Below are 20145 nucleotides of genomic sequence, written 5' to 3'. Positions count from 1 at the left end.
AGGGTCTCTCCTGTCATCAACTCTGAACCAGGTGAACCAGGACCAGGATCCGGACCAAGACCAGAACCAGGATCCGGACCGATGTTCTTCTTTTTCTTCCGCATCCTCCTCCATTTCTTCGTCTTCCTCTTCTTCCTCATCATCATCTTCGTCTTCTCCCTCCTCTTCTCTCTTGCTGGTTCGAGTGGAGATCAAAGAAGGGGAAGCGACCTCACAACAAACAACGCTGCGCCGAGGCCACAAGTTCACGACCTTTAAGGCGTCGCCGCACGCCAACGGGAAGCCTCGAAGGAGAGACAGATATCCAATCAGAGGGAGGACGCACCTCGGCCTCGACCTCCACAGCGTGTTTGTGTGTTTGTGCGTTTCATGACTAATGGCGGCAGAGATAATCAGCAGCAGAAGGAAACGGAGCGACGAGTCTAAATAAAAACTGAACTCCACTTCCTGTTCAAACGTCATCTTTCATCGGACCGTCAGAAACACGGCGGCTTCGTGGACGTACACGTGCCAGCGCAGCGTCACGGAAAACACGCAGAACGCGCTCGCTGTGACACTTCTACAAACACGCATCCAACCTGCAGCTCATCGGTGACTCCGCCCACTTTACCGCACATGGCGAGCATTTAAACGCACACTCGACCCTCACATATACACACACACGTATATGTACACAAAAGGACTTCTCATCATTGTAGTAGATACGTAGTAGTACTTTTATTAAGAAAGTATTTTGCTTTGTGTACTAGTATATTTACTACCAGCTATTTAGGTACATTTAAATTAGAGCAGTTTTTTTCGTGGTGCGTTTTGACCTTATTTCATCCTTGTTGATTACAGAAAATAATTATCAATCATTTCCATTAAACGCACACAGACTAAAAGACTGGATCCTACGTTTCCCATAATGCAACAGGACAGCGTCTCCCGGCCTGCTACAGTGTTTTCTGAGCGTTTTAAAATGTCATCAACGTCCTTTCTATGAATTCAAGGATCATAGAACTGATTTACTTCATGGAATGAAAAACAATCAATAAATCAGCCGGATATTAGCCTAGCTTAGCATAAAGCCGGGTAGTCAGGACTATTCCTTTCACGCTGAATTTTTCCGCCTGCACCACTGCTGGTTTAAGATCTGCCACGTGACTTTATTGTGAAGGTCCTTGGGCTCGGCGTATTTCAAAAGAAGAGCGTGATAGCAAGAAGTAAAGGCGTCTGGGTAGAAGCGTAACTGCTCAGAGATCAGTAGATGATTGACGAGCCGCTCTGATAAAAAGAACTTTAGTGGTTCCAAAGTTTTACGTGTCTGTGTGAGCGACGTGAACTGATCTGATCGTCTTTAATCGTTTGTTTACTTAAAACAGATTAAGATTATTCTTCTGTGATCCATTAGTTTATTATTTGTAAACTAAATGCATTGATTATTCCCTTATTGCAATGATCAATTAATCCCTCTAGTTCGTTAATCAGCCACAGCTCAACATTCTTATGCTTGTGTTCTGCTTTCCTGTTTCAAAATAAAAAAGCAGCGTTCTCCTCTTGAAGAGGAACCAGAACTCCCCGGTTCCGGTCCAGCAGTGGGAGGGGAGACCAGGTTCTGTTTGTGTCCCTATGAAGTTACCCAAGCACCTTCGGGTGATGCGTTCAGGTACAGCACCGCAGCGTGGGTCGCCAGTGTTGTCAAAGTCACAGAGAAAATACGTGAGATAATAAAACCGTCTCTGAGGAAACAACGAGTTCTTCACAAACCCGGTGAGAGACGTTTGTTAATATTTATCCCTTTGAGAGGTCAAAGGTCGATAGAGACATGCTCCGCTGGCTGCTCACACGCTGACTCAGAAGACTGCATATTCCTCAGAGAATGTGTCAGTGAACGCACCGCATTGAGAAAACATTGTCTGTGTACAAATACACTGTCTGAGAACAAATACACTTCCTCTGTGTACAAATACACTGTCTGAGAACAAATACACTGCCTCTGTGTACAAATACACTGAGAACAAATACACTTCATCTGTGTACAAATACACTGTCTGTGAACAAATACACTGCTATGTGTACAAATACACTGTCTGAGAACAAATACACTTCCTCTGTGTACAAATACACTGTCTGAGAACAAATACACTTCCTCTGTGTACAAATACACTGTCTGAGAACAAATACACTGCCTCTGTGTACAAATACACTGTCTGAGAACAAATACACTTCCTCTGTGTACAAATACACTTTCTGAGAACAAATCCACTGCCTCTGTGTACAAATACACTGTCTGTGAACAAATACACTGCTATGTGTACAAATACACTGCCTCTATGTACAAATACACTGTCTGAGAACAAATACACTGCCTCTGTGTACAAATACACTGTCTGAGAACAAATACACTGCCTCTGTGTACAAATACACTGTCTGAGAACAAATACACTTCCTCTGTGTACAAATACACTTTCTGAGAACAAATACACTGCCTCTGTGTACAAATACACTGTCTGAGAACAAATACACTTCCTCTGTGTACAAATACACTGAGAACAAATCCACTGCCTCTGTGTACAAATACACTGTCTGTGAACAAATACACTGCTATGTGTACAAATACACTGCCTCTATGTACAAATACACTGTCTGAGAACAAATACACTGCCTCTTTGTACAAATACACTGTCTGAGAACAAATACACTTCCTCTGTGTACAAATACACTGTCTGAGAACAAATACACTGCCTCTTTGTACAAATACACTGTCTGAGAACAAATACACTGCCTCTGTGTACAAATACACTGTCTGAGAACAAATACACTTCCTCTGTGTACAAATACACTTTCTGAGAACAAATACACTGCCTCTGTGTACAAATACACTGTCTGAGAACAAATACACTTCCTCTGTGTACAAATACACTGAGAACAAATCCACTGCCTCTGTGTACAAATACACTGTCTGTGAACAAATACACTGCTATGTGTACAAATACACTGAGAACAAATCCACTGCCTCTGTGTACAAATACACTGTCTGTGAACAAATACACTGCTATGTGTACAAATACACTGCCTCTATGTACAAATACACTTTACACTAATTAAATGCTGAGATCGCGAGAGACAACCACCATGAAGACATCTATGAGACAATCACCATGAAGACGTCTATGAGACAATCACCATGAAGACATCTATGAGACAACCACCATGAAGACATCTATGAGACAATCACCATGAAGACATCTATGAGACAATCACCATGAAGACATCTATGAGACAATCACCATGAAGACATCTATGAGACAATCACCATGAAGACATCTATGAGACAATCACCATGAAGACATCTATGAGACAATCACCATGAAGACATCTATGAGACAATCACCATGAAGACATCTATGAGACAACCACCATGAAGACATCTATGAGACAATCACCATGAAGACATCTATGAGACAATCACCATGAAGACATCTATGAGACAATCACCATGAAGACATCTATGAGACAATCACCATGAGACGTATCCGGAGACTTTCCGATCTTCATTTCATTATTTAACGTTACTGAAACATAAAAACGTTCTAATTGAAGTAGAATCCTCAACTTTAATCACTTTATTACAAATAGTTGATTTATTTCTGTACGTTTTGGGCTTTTAGACGTTTGAACTTTTCACCTTGAGATTCAGAAAACCGACTTTTTCCACTAATATCTCGCATTTGATAAATAACGTAATAAAACCTGCTGCTCACAGCGCGGAGTCATGGCGGAGGAACCAGCGGCTCAATCCCTCATCGCTCTGCGGGCCGACGGGTCACAAGAGGCGGACACGAAGGAGCCGACGGTCCCGGAGAAGAGAAGCGCAGCACCGACCGGTTCACCGGCGTCACGTTAACCGACTCTGCTCCTCTGAGACCCGCAGCCTCGGCACACTAACCGGGGGGGGGGGGGGGGGGGGGACCGCGGTGCGTTCAGGTGCGCTCGGACATTTGACAACCCCAAAGCCAGCGACTGGTCTGATGGAGGCGGGTTCATGGGCAGTGGGACTGAATAAAAGTCACCTTGGTGGAATGTAAACCCAAAGCCGCTTGACGCAGGAGAAGAAGCTTCTCTCAGGATTTATTTGACCTACGAACATCAGTCACACCATTGATCGTCTTCATCGATCGCCTCCATTGATTCTGGGTCCCTTTCATTTGTACTTTTACTTCACGCCGCCCTTTACAAAGTACACAGTCCCATGAAGTATCGGCTCGATTGTGACGCACCACTTCGTCAAAACGTCTTGAACTTTGTCCGTCTTGCTCCTCTACGTGTGCTGCAAAGCATTGTGGGTAGGAAGATCCTGGTCCTTGTCTCCGTTTGATGGACTAGCTTCTGGGACAGACTGGCCCAGCTGTCCCCATCCTGCTGATGACGAACCGCTCGTGTTCCACCGCGTAATTTACCCAGAATACCACGCGTGTTACACGCAATAGTCACTACTCACATTGGTACTTGGAGTACAACTTTTATTGAGGGGATATTTTAGTGTAACACAGTATTTGTACTCTATGGTGAAAGTACTTTAATCAGAGGCCCCCCAGGAGGAACCAGAGGGTCCCTGACGGGTCCCAGATGGAGAACTACTTCCTGTCTTTAGTCAAGTCTGTCACTCAACGAGGACATAATGACTGTGTGTGTGTGTGTGTGTGTGTGTGTGTGTGTGTGTGTGTGTACATTCCTGCACCTAAAAGTCATCGCTCAGTCAGCTGGTAAACACACACACACACACACACACACACACACACACACACACACACACACACACACACGCCACCACTTACTGACTGGTTTCTTTTGTCTTCATTTACAGATATTTCATCACATGGTCAGTCTGTCCTCGCGTCCCTCACAGAGGACACATGGTCAGTCTGTCCTCGCGTCCCTCACAGAGGACACATGGTCAGTCTGTCCTCGCGTCCCTCACAGAGGACACATGGTCAGTCTGTCCTCGCGTCCCTCACAGAGGACACATGGTCAGTCTGTCCTCGCGTCCCTCACAGAGGACACATGGAGGTCGTTACGGTCTGATGGGTCTCACTTCTTCAGAGACCGATAACTGAGATGATCCACCACAGACGTTTAATGGACGGTTCCTCTGAAGTTTATTGATCCGTAACGTAAAAACCAACAAGGACAAAACACAGACTACAATACAAGACGTGTCCTAACACAGTCCGATCTGTAAAGACACAAGGGAGGACAATAAAGACACACAGTGGAGGACAGAAAACCTTCTGCATGTCCTCGTCCTGAGTGTGGATTAGATATAGATTACATATTTACTTTACCCAGCATGCACTGGGCTTCATCCGTTCCCATTGAGAGGCTCTTTGATGGAGCAGGACGACACGCTGCTGGTTTAAAAGTACGCTCACGTCTTCTGTCTTTCACGTGTTTCAGATCACTTTCAGTACTGAGGGGCAGTTTAGCTTAGCTTAGCTTAGCTTAGCCTAACAATAGACTAAGTCAATCTTGTTTGTTCTTCAGTTTGCAAAAACACACATAAACATTCGATTGTGATTCATGAAGAAACCAAAGTCTCCACTCAAAGAACACGTCCCACACAGGCGAGTACTTCTGTCTTCCGTTTACACCGGAGGTCTTCAACAGGGGGTGCGCGACCCCCAGGGGGTCCGCGGAGGTACTGCAGGGGGTCGCAAATTTTTTATTATAAAAAAAAAAAAAGTCAACCAATTTTCTTTCCACGAATTCAAATGTCTTGAGAATCAGAATTGTATTTATTGTCTTTAAATACACGTCAACATGAATCCAACACGTCGTAGAAACGGATAAATTGATGGAGGAGACGTCGCCTTCAGTCCACCAGCAGCTCTCACGCTGATACGACGTCACAGCCAATCAGATCCACTCATGCTCACGTCTAAAGAGGGCGGAGCTCAAAGATAAAAGATGGAGGACCAAACTGCGTAGAACAGGGGGTCCCTGCTGCACCTCGCCATCAGTCTGGGGGACCCCTGGTTCACACGGTGCCTTCCTGAGTTCCTCACTCGGACTTTAACCATCACAACTAAATGAACCTCATTAGAACCACAACTTGTCTCTGTGTGCAGGTCCCCACTCTGAGGTAACTACGGGCGCACACACACACACACACACACACACACTCTTATATCACATTCTGGGTAAATTACTTACATTTATTCAGAAGTGATTTATCTTAAACTTAAGATCCCATCCAGCTAACGTGACGTTAGCAGCACCGGCACAGCAAACGTTATCTGGTTCGTATAACTTAAAGATAAACGATGAATGAATTAAATCAACCAAAAAATCAATAAAATGTCCCAATGGCATCAGACACCCAAACAATCAAAGATTAAACATGCAGCTCTTACCTTTCAGTATTTCTGTCAAAGAAAGAAATAATCCTGGATATTTCCTCAAGACTGGGACATCTTCAGCACCGCGTGTGCGTGTGCGTGTGCGTGTGCGCTTCAGGGAGCCGGTTCCTGTTGGTTTGAGCTCCACAGTGAGTAAGTCCTGTGTAACTGTTGCTTTTGTGTTGTGTTCTATTATTGTTCTACAGCTCCACCAGAGGGTTCCACTGGGTTCTCCTGTCCTCAGGTCAGCTCCTTTCTACTGCAGGTTCCGCTGAGGTTCTGTTGGTCGGGTTCTGCTGAGTTCTCACAGTGGTTTCTATCTGACGCGCTCCTCGTCCAGCGCCGAGGGTTCTGCTCCTTGTTTCCTGTTTGTTTTATTTTCTTGCTGCAACAGGAAATGGTCATCTTTTCCTCCCCCCGCCCTCCCTGCCCAGGACCCCCTAACACACACCACACCCAGCCCTTAATGATTGGTCGGGGTTCCGGTTCTACAGCAGCAGCGCCCCCGGTGGCGGTTTAAGAAGGATGTGAAAGTCTCCTTCATTGGTCCCCGCGGGGGGCCGTGTTCTCTGCATGTAAACAGCGGGCTGCCGGGAAGTCTTAGCTCACTTCTGGTGAGGCACCGTCGTATCTTACAGAGCTTGTAACACCTTGTTGCCCTTCAAGGAGCTGCGCTCCATAGATGCTGGTTACTTGTTGTTCCTGTGGTTTAGTTCCTGTGGTTTAGTAGTAGGCTGAGGGCAGAGCCTTCAGGTATCAAGCTTACCGCACATCACTAATTAAGCTTCTTTCTGGGAGTTTTTTGTTCTTTCTCCCCTATCAGGTCTCCGTAGATCGTGGTTCCTTCTGGACCCTGGTCCTGACACCTGCTGTGGCCCTGCTGACGCCTGCTGCTGCCATCATCATCATCATCATCATCATCATCATCATCATTATTATTTTAGATATTAATCATATTACTGTACTCGTAAACCAACATTACACTCTCCTAAAATCTCTGTGCTCTCCCTCCCCACAGGCTTCTGTGGATGGTGGTTCTATGTGATGGTGGTTCTATCTGATGGTGGTTCTATGTGATGGTGCTTCTATGTGATGGTGCTTCTATGTGATGGTGGTTCTATCTGATGGTGGTTCTATCTGATGGTGCTTCTATGTGATGGTGGTTCTATCTGATGGTGGTTCTATGTGATGGTGGTTCTATGTGATGGTGGTTCTATCTGATGGTGGTTCTATCTGATGGTGGTTCTATGTGATGGTGGTTCTATCTGATGGTGGTTCTATGTGATGGTGGTTCTATGTGATGGTGGTTCTATGTGATGGTGGTTCTATCTGATGGTGGTTCTATGTGATGGTGGTTCTATCTGATGGTGGTTCTATCGGATGGTGCTTCTATGTGATGGTGCTTCTATGTGATGGCGGTTCTATCTGATGGTGGTTCTATGTGATGGCGGTTCTATGTGATGGTGGTTCTATCTGATGGTGGTTCTATGTGATGGTGGTTCTATGTGATGGTGGTTCTATGTGATGGTGGTTCTATGTGATGGTGGTTGTATGTGATGGTGGTTCTATGTGATGGTGGTTCTATGTGATGGTGGTTCTATGTGATGGTGGTTGTATGTGATGGTGGTTCTATGTGATGGTGGTTCTATCTGATGGTGGTTCTATCGGATGGTGCTTCTATGTGATGGTGCTTCTATGTGATGGCGGTTCTATCTGATGGTGGTTCTATGTGATGGCGGTTCTATGTGATGGTGGTTCTATGTGATGGTGGTTCTATCTGATGGTGGTTCTATCTGATGGTGGTTCTATGTGATGGTGGTTCTATGTGATGGTGGTTCTATGTGATGGTGGTTCTATGTGATGGTGGTTGTATGTGATGGTGGTTGTATGTGATGGTGGTTCTATGTGATGATGGTTCTATGTGATGGTGGTTCTATCTGATGGTGGTTCTATGTGATGGTGGTTCTATGTGATGGTGGTTGTATGTGATGGTGGTTCTATGTGATGGTGGTTCTATGTGATGGTGGTTCTATCTGATGGTGGTTCTATGTGATGGTGGTTCTATGTGATGGTGGTGGTCCCTGCAGGGGTCCTGCTGTGCGTCTGGTTTACTACTCACAGTTACTTGAATCATCTCTGTCATATAGTCTCATGTATTATACATTGTTCATTCTGTCCTCATGACATCATTGTAGTCGTCCATCAGGAGACGGATCCTCCTCTGACGTTCTCACCGAGGTTTCTTCCCTTTTTTCCCTCTTGTAAAGGTTTTTTCATTGTTGGGGAGTTTCTCTGTGCCGATGGAGGGTTTCTGGACAGAGGATGTCGTATGTGTACAGACTGTAAAGCCCTCTGAGGCTAATTTGTAATTTGTGATTTTGGCCTCTACAAAATAAAATGAATTGAATTGAATCTGAGGTCTGTCGCTTTTGTCTAAAGCAGCAGAAAAAAAACATTCACACAAATTCAGGAAAAATGTATTTACAGCAAAATAAAAACCACCACGGTTTGGAAAATTGTTCCCTCCACAATAAAACTCATTTTGTCAAAAACCATTCAAATTGCTTCAAAGTGCAGAGGGTGGTTTAAGAAGTGGATCCGGTGGGTTTAGACGTAAGCTTTGGAGCTGCCATCGTTTGAGGTCGGAGCCGCTCTGTAGATCTTCTGTCCTTCACGTGTAGATGAGAAGTTGTATGAAAACTGCCTGCAGGAAAAAAAGCTCTCATTTACAGAAAACCCAAACAGTCTTTGGACTGAGAGCTTTAGCATTGATTATCTGGGCTGTTAAATATTGAATTAATATATACCCGACCCATTGAATTACACTTCTTTAAAGAATCAGATTGGAAACACAAGTTAGACATTTCTAGGAATCTGTCAGTGAGCCCGAGGCCCAACGAGCCGCCTGCCTCCTCGTCAGGGACTTGACCCGTACCTTGAGGAGGTGGTGGTCGAGGACCTCCTGCAGGAGCAGCAGAGCAGAGAACCTCCCACTATGGCCAGACAGGAGGCCGACCAGCCCAGATAGAGACCGGTACCCAGCTCGAACCTGCAGGAAGTCACTCACACATCATTCACTCGAAATAAAGCAACTTAGATAAATACAAGCACCAGAGTGACACTTATTATAAATGAACCCAATTTAAACTGTTACACTATAACAACATCTGTGGAACAAAGATACAGAGCCCAAAAATATTTTCAATATCCGATTCAATTTCCCCTTTGAAACCTGACCCATATAAATCAAGTAAGTCATCAAAGTCATTTAAATTTACTGAATATCTGTGTGAAATGTATTTGGATAAAAATAGAATCTAATATTTCTCCACTGCCGCTTTGGAGTTTTAATTGGTTTCAGAGGACTTAGAATAATACATAATATTAAATGTAATCACAAGTAAAATACATCAATTTTCGCATCATTTCCCTGATGAAATACAAATAAATCCTCCTCAGTGATTCACAGCCGATTCCATTATTATTAATGAATTAAATATGAATTAACCACAGTTACAGTTGTTACATGATGCTGAAAACAGGCTGACCTGACTCCTCCATAGAGAGGGTTGTAGAAGTCCTGGATCACTCTGGAAGCGTACCAGGAGGTTGCAGTCAGAGTGAAGACACCTGAGGAGAAGACAGACTTTAGGACCTGACAAAACAAAGAACCTCGTGATGAAGTTCAAGGATTTCGTGATAAAGATGAAGAACCTCGTGATAAAGACAAAGAACCTCGTGATAAAGATGAAGAACCTTGTGATAAAGACGAAGATCCCCGTGATAAAGACAAAGAACCTTGTGATAAAGAACCTCGTGATAAAGATGAAGAACCTCGTGATAAAGATGAAGAACCTCGTGATAAAGACGAAGATCCCCGTGATAAAGACAAAGAACCTTGTGATAAAGAACCTCGTGATAAAGATGAAGAACCTTGTGATAAAGACAAAGAACTTCATAATAAGGATGGAGAACCTTGTAATGAAGAAGAATCTCATGATAAGGATGAAGAACCTCATGATAAAGACGAAGAACCTTGGGGTAAAGATGAAGAACGTTGTGATGAAGAAGAAGAATCTCCTGATAAAAGACAAAGAACCTTGTGATGAAGAAGAAGAACCGTGTGTTAAAGATGAAGAACCTCCTACCTGACAGGATGAAGAGGACTCCTCCGCTCAGGGCGATCTGGTCCTTCACGTTCTCCGAGGTTCTGCCGATCTTGATGCACTTGAGACCCAGGATGGAGACGACGATGGAAGCCAGGCCGACCAGCAGGGACAAGATCATGAGAGCTCTGCAGGCCTGCAGGTGAGCTGGAGACATTTCATCAAGTTAATGACGTGGAGATGTTTTTAAAAAGGAGATGTATTCATTTGTTTGTGTGTTTGTTTGTTTATTTATTTATAGATGTGTTTATGTATGGGTGAGGTCATCTGTTGATGGTTAATTCATTTATAGATGAGGATAATAATTACTGTACAATACTGTAATCCACGGCTTGTAATATACTAATGATACTTTGTAAGTCCGCCCCATCATAAAAGGGTTCACTGTACATTTATTAAGTGATGAATACAGTTTTTATTTTTACTCCTTTTACATAAAATCAAGCGTAAGATTAAGAATCATCAATGATAGAGAATAGGTTTATAGCTGCTACGCTAACAAGATGCATCATGGGATTTTCCTGAGCACAATGTTTTCTGAGCTTTTTATTTAATGTTAGTATTTAGATGTTTTATTCATAAGTAGTATTTGTTATTCTTGATGGTGGATTGTTTGATATGTTCATTGTTTTGTGAATCGTTTCTTTCTTTGCTAGTTGGGTTTTCGGACCAGCATGCAACTGGGCGGGCCTCTGGTTTCAAACGCATTCCTTCTGCGGCCCAGTGAACGAGGTGCATCATGGGAGTGGGCGTGTCCTGACTCACGCGGCAGGCCCAGCAGCGTCTTGAAGCGGCTGCACTGGACGGAGCCCAGCGACGTGGCGGCGCAGCTCATCCACAGACCTTCGTACTGCCACTGGCCGCTGCCCACCGTCCCCTGCTGGCTGCGCACCTTCCACACCTGAGAGGAGGTGCAGCTGGACTGCAGACACCAGGAGACGAGGCCCAGCAGCAGACCCGCCACCTGCAGCCCCGCCGCCATGCCGCGCGCACCTGGACGCACCTGGACGCACCGGCGTGGTGATCACGGCGGGTTCCTCAGGGCTCTGTTCTGGATGCAAGACGTTTGTGCTTTAAGGCGGAGGTCTTCAACATGGGGTCCGCGACCCCCAAGGGGTCCGCGAAGGTACTGCAGGGGGGTCGCGAAATTTTTGGTTGATAAGACAATTTCTTTCCCCACAAATGTAAATGTCTTAAGAATCAGAATTTTATTTATGGTCTTTAAATACACGTTAACATGAATCCAACATATCGAAGCGAGCGGATAAATCGACGGAGAAGACGTCATCTGTCAGCTTCCCTCAGCAGACCTCGTTGAAGACCTCTGATCTAAATGCTAACGAAGGTTTCACCGTTTATTTAGGAGCCACGAGCCAAACACGCAGTACGAGGCTGAGGACACAACCGCACGTTTACACGCGTGAACGTGTACAAACAGAACCAACACTTTCCCCCCCGGCTCCCCTCCAACGGGAAATATTCCCTCTATCGCCATTTCATATCAAGACTTCTTGGCCGGTATTCAGAGATGAATGAATGATTTGTTCATCATACGATTTACAATAAGTACTTGTGTGTTTATCATGACGTACTTCATGATAAACACACAAGTACTCGTTTGTATTCATAAAAGCATAATTACTGCCTCCGTCCTCCACCTTCAACCCAAAGATATTATTAGATCCATATCTATATTCTATGAGAGAAGTTCTTACCCTCTGAGGATGAAGTGAGGTTCTCTGGTTCTCCGTTGCTCTCCTCTGCAGTCGTGTGTCTCATGTGGTCTGGTTGTGGACCTGGTCTCTGGTCTGACCCCTTTGGGAGCGGATGGGGTCAATGACCCAGCGTCCAGGCTGATCACACACAGTTATTGATCCACCTCTGGCTGGTGGGACCTCCTTTCAGGATCCTTCATGTTCACGATATATAGCAGAGGAACCATCACGTGCTGAACGGACCTCTGAGGATTCAAACATTTGTTCCTTTATTTCACGCGAGTTCTGTTACCAGAACTACAGATAATTACTACGTCAGTAGTATGTTCCTCCTCTCTTCGTTCTACTGGGTTGAATTAGTATTCGTTTGATAGAGAACTACAGCTTCAATGAAGAAACTCTTGCGTTATATTTCATGAGTTCCTTTAAGGATTTCTTTTCTATAAACTAATTTAAACATATCTGAAAGATATGCTAATCACACATTCATTTATTTAACTTGTCTCCTAAATGCACTTTGTATGTTCTCTATTGAGGTCACTCAGCAGACTCTGCTCTGTGTGCGCTGCTGTTTGTGTGTTTGTGGACTTCAAACCGTTCAGTCAGCTGACTGAGGGGGCGGGGCTTAGATGGAAGACATCGGATCAGGACACAAACTATTAATATAAACAGGAACATGTTTTTTTTTTTTTTTATTAATTCAGAAATGAAAGTTTGAGGAGCGGATGGAAAATAAATGTCTCGCATGTTTTTACAGTTTTAATCAAAAGAAACATAAATATGCAGGAGGACACACGTGGCTGAAGGGACACGTCTCATGTTCCCTCGTACAATTAGAGCCTTAAATCTCTCGCTTACTTTCTGCACAGACGACATCCTCTTGCACTGTGCAGATGATTTGTTTCTAAATATCAAACAACGGGAACAAAACCAGTCAAACACAAACGGATCAGAATCCTTGTCGATGCTTTTGTAGAAACATGATCGCGGGTTACTGGACGTCCTGCGAACCGCCCTCTGTACATTTGATACATCTTTACACCTGAGTTTTTTCCCAGCAGCCCCGGCTGTTCGGCGTCCTACACGGCGCCTCCTCCGTCGGCTCCTCCCCCTCCAGAACCTCCGGTCCTCAGGTCGTGCCAAAGTTTCACGAACGGCTCCCGGTTCTTCCAGATCAACTCGTGGCCGAACAGGATGTACCAGCTGGGAGAGAGAGGAGAGGAACAGAGTGCATGATGGGAAGTTTAGCGTGTCACTGGAAGACGCTCAGAGCGCAGCACTGAGGCCCGGAGGTTCCTTCACTAGAACAGAGCAATGTTCTGTAAACACCCAACAGAACCAATATGAGCTTCAGGGGGCGGTTTTAGTCGTCCTTGATCTCTAGAAGCACCAGACTCCATCGATAAAAAGAGAGATTTAAGAGTAGAAGCGCCTCTACTGACACTCAGCGTTTGTTTTATTCTACAACCTTTAAGGGAGTAACGTCAACGGAGAATATATATATATATATATATATAATATATATATATAAATATATATATATAATATATAAATATATATAATATATATATATATATAAATATATATAATATATATATATATATAATATATATAGAATAATTAATAATATAAAATATAATATATATATTATATTTTATATATTATATATATATTAATTATATATAGTTCCTTTTATAAAAATGAACGTTTATGAAAATCAACTTCAGCAACATCCATTAAACCCCGAACATTTGAATCAAAATAAAAACATTTATCTGAATTTGTCGGAACGATTCACCAGCTTCCCTCCTCATACTTAAATCGTTTTTCCCGTTGCTGAGCAACGCGGTTAAATGACTCACACGCCGAACAGGGCTCCTCCCAGATGAGCGGCGTGGTCGAAGAACTTCCATCCCAGCACCACGCCGGCTGTATCCATGGCGATGATGGCCTTCAGAGCCTGGAGGAAGTAGAGATGGAGATCAATGATGTCAATGGGACAGGTGGAGCAGGTGGAGCAGGTGGAGCGGGCGGAGCGGCGCTCACGTTGGCGGCGGTGAAGGTGAACATGGGGAGGAAGATGATGGCCAGTTTGGCTTCTGGCATCTTGGTGCAGACGGCAGCCAGGACGGTCATGATGGCTCCGGACTGAGGAGACACACAGAGACCAGGTGGGGGTCCGGGTCAGAACCACGACAAACCCTCTCAGCGCCTCCGGGAGGAGGGAACATATTACATACATATTTTAGGGACATTGGTTGGATTTTCAGTTTAATTTAGAACTCTTTGGGACAATATTCATGTAGCTTCAGAATTTTCACTCATATTTTTAAAGGATTTGAAGATTAGAACTTTTTGGTTGATTCTTTTTACAGAATTAATATATATTTCATATATAATATCCAACTTTTTATAAACTACAGCTGCTAAACCCGCTGTGGGGGTGGCAGTGGGGGTCTAGATGGACCAGGGAGGCAGATGCTGGCTCTGGGGACCTCTCTGGGGGGGAAGGAGGCGGAGCTTGTGTGGGAGGCGGAGCGTTGTCAGTTGGATCTGGTGGGGCTTCCCTCTTCCCACCGCCTTCGGGAGGTCGGGGGGGGGACGGTTGTCTGTGCGTTTGCACCAAACAGCAGCTCAGAGTATTCGGCCTTTTTGGAGACCCTGAATGGAGTCCTGCATGGGGCTCCAGTAGGGGACTCCATGGTCCTACTGGCAGACTTCAATGCGCATGTGGGTGACGATGGAGATCACTGGAGAGGCGTGATTGGGAGGAACGGCCTCACTGATCTGAACACGAGCGGCTGTTTGTTACTGGACTTCTGTGTCACTGATCCATAACAAACACCGTGTTGGAACTTAAGGAGGTTCATAAGTGTACGTGGTACCAGAGCACCTGAGGCCAAAGGTCAATGATCCATTCTGCAACCGCATCGTCTGATCTGAGGCCACATGTTCTGGACACTCGGGTGAAGAGGGGCACAGCTGGGTCAGACCCGGTAAACCCAAGCGTGTGGTGAGGGTGAACTGGGAACGTCTGGACGAGGCCCCGGTCCAAAGGTTCAACTCACACCTCCGGCGGAGCTTCTCTCACATTCCTGTGGAGGTAGGGGGCATTCAACCAGAGTGGTGTATGTGCGCCCCCTTATGGAGGTGTTCCAGACACGGCCAGCTGGGAAGAGGCCCGGGGAAGACCAGGACCAGGAGGCGAGGTTATATCTCTGCACTGGCCTGGGACCCCCAGCCAGACCTGCTAGATGTGGCCCGGGACGTTTGGGGTCCCCTGCTGGAGCTGTTGCCCCCACGACCCGACCCCGGATGGACGCTAAACAGACACTCAGGTTTGAAATAAAACAGTCTTTACTTTGTTACAATCCACGTTATTGATTATTATTATTGATCAGTTGTCTCGTTGTTACTTACGGCTCCCAGAGACGGGCCGAAGCGCCCGGTGGCCGTCTTACACGCGTAACTGAAGAACGTAGAAACAACACCTGAAAAAGACATCGACAACAGTTTGAATCAGTCCAGCGTTATATGACATATACACGTCCATCAGGTCTCACCTGCAGACAGGTAGACGGCCATGAACTGCTCTCTGCCCAGCATGGACACGGCGCTGGACGAGAAGCTCCACAGGACGTACATGTTGGCAGCCAAGTGGAAGAAAGAGAAGTGGCTGAAGGTGGAGAGGAGCATCGGAGAGCACCGAGTCTCTGCAGGGACACCAGTAAACAACAGTCACAAACAAGCCTCTCCAAGAGGTAAACAACAGCCACAAACAAGCCTCTGTAAGAGGTAAACAACAGCCACAAACAAGCCTCTCCAAGAGGTAAACAACAGCCACAAACAAGCATCTGTAAGAGGTAAACAACAGCCACAAACAAGCATCTGTAAGAGGTAAACAACAGCCACAAACAAGCCTCTGTAAGAGGTAAACAACAGCCACAAACAAACAACAGTTCCAGACTTTAATAATCTGTATCACCATTCACATATTTGCTGTTTCTCGTACCATTAACAGCCCCCCCTGAAAAAATGTGCAATTAAAAATATATATATATATATTTTCTAAAAGAATGATATATGTTTCTGTTGTTGAAAGAATCGGGGCCACTGGAGTGACTCCCCCGGTCAGCCGAACCCACTGCCCCCCCCCCGAGGTGAAAGCTGGGGAAACTCTTGGACGAGGGTCCTCAGAGAGGTGTGCTGGGACTCACTGGAGGCCGGGTTGGAGGTGAAGTATTTCATCATGGAGCGCTGCAGGGACGGAACCCTCCAGCAGCAGAACACGATGGCATTCGCTGCAATGATCCCTGGGAAACAAGACCAGCAGCGGTATCATCATAACCTTCAGCAGACTGAAGCGATTTGTCCGGACGTCGTCTCACCTGTGACCGTCCTCTGACCCTCACTCAAGCTGTTCCACCATTGGTTGACCTGAAACACAACTGGCCAATCAGGACCGAGAGCGGTGATCTGAGCCGGAACGAGTTCATCAGACTAAAACCTTCAGCTGGTCAAAGACGGACAGCAGACAACATCTACCTCATGCACACGCCCCCCGCCCCCCGCCTCCCTCCCTCTCGTGCCCCCCACCCCCCCGTCATGCCGCCCCCTCACCTCTTTGCGGACATCCCCTCGCTTCTGAGGCCTGAGCTTCTCCAGCCAGTCGGCCCTGACCTCGTTGAAGTAGCTCTGGACTCGGGACTTGAGCGACTCGTACTGCCAGACGGCTGCCGAGCCGAAGCAGCAGCCTGTGAACTAACACGGGGTCAGCCGCTGTCCGATGATGACGTCACCGATGACATCACTTCCGAGGGACAACAACTTACCCCCACGGTGAAGACCAGCGGTCGGACGAGCCGGCCGAAGGCCCGGTGGGATCTCAGCGGAGCGCGGTGCTCCACTTGGGGAGCGGGGGTCCGGCGTTGGGGCGCGACCTCCGAGGCCTCGGCGTGGGGGGGCGCGAGCTCCTCCTCCGCCTTCTTGGATTCTGGTTTCTTGGAAACTTTCCTGAAGCCACATCTCTGCTGGATGCCGTGAGACCACCTGGTTGGTATTTACAGGGTAAAAACACGTAAAATAGACAGTACGTAATAACAGTACCAACAGCTATATTCTGTGTATTTGAAAAGAAACGATTAAAGTCTGTTGGCAAATTTAAGCTAGAAGGTACAAGGGTGTTGTTGGCAAACCCTTGTACTGTTATAACGTCACATTATTGACGATAAAGTATCTCGTTGCTTTTATAACACGGTTACCAGCGACACTATAAATAGTAAATAAATATCTGCTTCCATCACACGTTGTGTGTCGCAGTTCAGGAGCCTAGAAAAAGTAACGTTAGTCCCTTTAGGTTCGGTGTTCGTCTGGCGTCACAAGTTGATGATCAGTTATTTGTGTTGTTGTCTGAAAACATGTGTACAGCACACCACGTGACTCCTTCTCAACCAACCAGGACGCTGGATTTCATCTACCCGTATTATAAAAACGTAGCCAAAGAAAACAGCTCAGTTAGCTACCCAGCTAACATTAGCCGGGTAAACAACTAGCATTGGAGAGCTACATCCCCGATAGTGAACTGCCCTTGAGCGCTAACGGAGCTAACGGGGCTAACGTTAGCTCTAAAAAGCTGTTGGCCGGAGCCGACCGTCCTCCTCCGGATGATGTGACCGACCTGCCTCCTCTCGCGGAGCTCCGTAGAACATCTTCCCCGCTGAGTCTGAGCAGAGCCGCGCAGCTCCTCCACGCCATACTGGAGCCCGGTGACCCGGGTCCGCCGACCCCGGCATGTCGTTCACTACCGGGTCACCGCGTCGCCTCCGGAGGCGCGAACGGAAGAAGAACAGCGACACTTGGAGGACCGAGATGAACACTGCACACCGGGATTGATTAAAACCTTCGGGTGGCGTTTACGTCAAAAACATATAACCGCTTCCGCCCATGACTTTCAAAATAAAGTCGAGTCAAAAAATACATTTAAATTACGTTTTTCAAAATTCCTATTTATTGTATATCAAACTTTTAAATTTTTCACTCAATTTTCTATTTGTTATTGTCACTTTTCTTTGTTGATTTAAAACAAATATACAAACAGGTTTTTAGTTTAGGCTTATTTCATTAAAAACATATGTTTTTTATATTTTCAGGATGATTTTTAACATGTAAAATACATTTAAATTAATTTTCTTCCCCCAAAAATGATGTAGAATATTTTTTGTCTAATATGTAATTCTCAATAAACTGCAAACCTTTGCACAAAATAAAAACTGAAAAATAAAGTTGATACAAGTGAAAATAATGCTTCAAATGTTAGTCAGAAGTTTCAGTTACAAATGTTTATTTATATGGAGGAAACACATAAGATGTTACTGACCATTTAGTTCAGGGCTGTTGTATTACATGACGCTGCATTAGCTTTAGAATGGGTTCATAAGTAAGGGAAGGTTGGATACAATAACAACAATAAACAGTACATATTTCACTGAACGGGGCTACATTCCAAATACACACCTACTGGACCTTGAGTCTGAAATGAAAGTTGATGATGATGTTATCTCTACTGTCTCCTTGTTACTCAAACACCAAGAGGCCGACAGTTAATTGTACAAACATAACTACAAGTTAATTAAAAATGTACCTGAACCTCATCTGCGTCTACATTAATAGTGATCAACCTCATAGTATTTTCTGTATGTAGTATAGTGATCAATGAGGCTACAGTTCGATAGGTAAACTCTTATATCTTCAAACAATGAAATGAATAGAAACCATTTCAAGCATGTCAGCAGGCAGCTGACCACACATGAAATATCGTATAGAGAAATATACAATAATTCATATGTGGAAAATGTTCATTTATTGTTGTTACAATTCAGTCCCTTTGGAGCTGAAGTCCTGCTGCCAGTTTAGAGTCCCGATGCCGGTCTCCTCATGTCCTTTAATCAAAAATAGTTTTTTTTAATGCACAAGCCTCAGACACGACGATACAGACAAGACGTTTAAGTTCAATTTAAACATGAAGTTAAGAATCTAAACTCTGCCCTCAAACAAACGTGACATAACCGGTGAACCAACATCAGTCTCTACCAGCAGAGCATTTCTCCCCAGGACAGGCTGCTCTCTGCGGGCTGAGAGGAGCTGACCGCCCGATGTGGAGGTCTGATGGTCCCGTTAACTACACCTCACATCTCCAACATCCTGAGGGCTCCTGCACGAAACCAGGATAAGGGATTAAGTCGGGATATTCACGTTATCCTGGATGAATTTAGCTCTGACTTGCTTGCACGAAAGCAGGTTGAATTAAACCAGGTAACCATGGCGATGTATTCTTTGCAGCTGGCCTGCTACATAAAAATATGCTGCGCGCGTCTTCTCCATCTGTGCATCAGTAGATGTGTGATGGACACCTTCTACTTAAAGCCGTGAACGTGCACTGATCCAGCTGTGTGCATCTGGATGGACTAAGCTCCTCCTCCTCATCCCGTGCAACCGATTAAGATCAAACTAAGTCAAGCTGAACCTTTTCACTTAAACTGGATTTCTTTATTCTATTCTGTGTTCTTCTGGAGCTCATTGAACAGGCTCAATGTTGACAAACCGACCACACAAATGTTGATTAAACAACAGAACAAAGTTCTAACCTGAAAAAATCCTAAAATTACAATCCGTGACTTAAATATAAAGTTAGTAATATTGATTAGCTTCAACTTACAGTTGTGTTTATTTTCCTCTATCGTTATTGCCCGTTGCTGAGGTGAAATGCATTCTGGGATATTTGGCAGACGACGCGTGCCCGGTCAAATGGGCGGGGCGAGTCACATCCGGGTATTATGACCGTTCTCGGCGGGACGCAGACTTTAGAATTGGAACAGTAGTCGGGCA

The 20145-nt window shown here is 45.2% G+C and overlaps 3 protein-coding genes across 7 annotated transcripts in view; all 3 read right to left on the bottom strand.

The window, feature by feature from the left end:
• The window catches only part of exoc3l2b (exocyst complex component 3-like 2b), a 22133-nt gene extending 15357 nt beyond the window's left edge, over positions 1–6776 (bottom strand). The window contains exon 1 of one of the 2 annotated variants that reach the window (XM_078105679.1): positions 6396–6776. The gene's annotated coding sequence lies outside the window, so the exon portion shown is untranslated. Of the gene's footprint in view, positions 1–3746; positions 4129–6395 lie in introns of those variants that run through there. The other variant, XM_078105674.1, reaches the window with a different exon arrangement.
• A 2065-nt stretch (positions 6777–8841) lies between these two features.
• LOC120824061 (claudin-7) lies at positions 8842–12506 on the bottom strand. 3 transcript variants are annotated; one of them, XM_040184639.2, is made up of 6 exons: positions 12262–12506; positions 11312–11592; positions 10529–10693; positions 9929–10010; positions 9316–9429; positions 8842–9084 (listed from the first exon to the last, which is right to left on the bottom strand). In XM_040184639.2, exons 2-6 carry the CDS (start codon positions 11526–11528, stop codon positions 8988–8990), a joined length of 675 nt encoding a protein of 224 aa, XP_040040573.1. In that variant the 5' UTR covers positions 11529–11592; positions 12262–12506; the 3' UTR covers positions 8842–8987. The 3 variants fall into 3 exon arrangements, with proteins under 3 accessions (XP_040040573.1, XP_040040564.2, XP_040040582.1); XM_040184630.2 differs by having other exon boundaries at positions 11312–11597; positions 12262–12435; XM_040184648.2 differs by having other exon boundaries at positions 11312–11675; positions 12262–12404.
• A 499-nt stretch (positions 12507–13005) lies between these two features.
• parlb (presenilin associated, rhomboid-like b) lies at positions 13006–18194 on the bottom strand. Of its 2 annotated transcripts, none has more exons than XM_040184619.2 (10): positions 17939–18194; positions 17094–17310; positions 16882–17022; positions 16650–16698; positions 16479–16574; positions 15825–15974; positions 15682–15752; positions 14308–14409; positions 14124–14221; positions 13006–13464 (listed from the first exon to the last, which is right to left on the bottom strand). In XM_040184619.2, exons 1-10 carry the CDS (start codon positions 18013–18015, stop codon positions 13341–13343), a joined length of 1125 nt encoding a protein of 374 aa, XP_040040553.2. In that variant the 5' UTR covers positions 18016–18194; the 3' UTR covers positions 13006–13340. The 2 variants fall into 2 exon arrangements, with proteins under 2 accessions (XP_040040553.2, XP_077961813.1); XM_078105687.1 differs by having other exon boundaries at positions 16650–16737; positions 17939–18168.
• Between the last annotated feature and the right edge of the window lie 1951 nt (positions 18195–20145).

This window comes from Gasterosteus aculeatus, chromosome 1 (genome assembly GCF_964276395.1).
Source record: "Gasterosteus aculeatus chromosome 1, fGasAcu3.hap1.1, whole genome shotgun sequence".
In the NCBI taxonomy this organism is placed as follows: Eukaryota; Metazoa; Chordata; class Actinopteri; order Perciformes; family Gasterosteidae; genus Gasterosteus; species Gasterosteus aculeatus.
Note: the sequence above shows the minus strand (reverse complement) of the source record. Positions and strands in the feature narration are given on the sequence as shown.

Coding starts and splice junctions, on each gene's coding strand:
- LOC120824061 (XM_040184639.2), bottom strand. CDS start 11,528: ATGGCGGCGGGGCTGCAGGTGGCGGGTCTGCTGCTGGGCCTCGTCTCC. Junction 10,011..10,528: donor AGTCCTCTTCATCCTGTCAG/GTAGGAGGTTCT, acceptor TCTTCTCCTCAG/GTGTCTTCACTCTGACTGCA. Junction 9,085..9,315: donor TCGACCACCACCTCCTCAAG/GTACGGGTCAAG, acceptor TTTTTCCTGCAG/GCAGTTTTCATACAACTTCT.
- parlb (XM_078105687.1), bottom strand. CDS start 18,015: ATGGCGTGGAGGAGCTGCGCGGCTCTGCTCAGACTCAGCGGGGAAGAT. Junction 16,575..16,649: donor GGGTCAGAGGACGGTCACAG/GTGAGACGACGT, acceptor CTTGTTTCCCAG/GGATCATTGCAGCGAATGCC. Junction 15,975..16,478: donor CACCTCCAACCCGGCCTCCA/GTGAGTCCCAGC, acceptor GTGTCCCTGCAG/AGACTCGGTGCTCTCCGATG.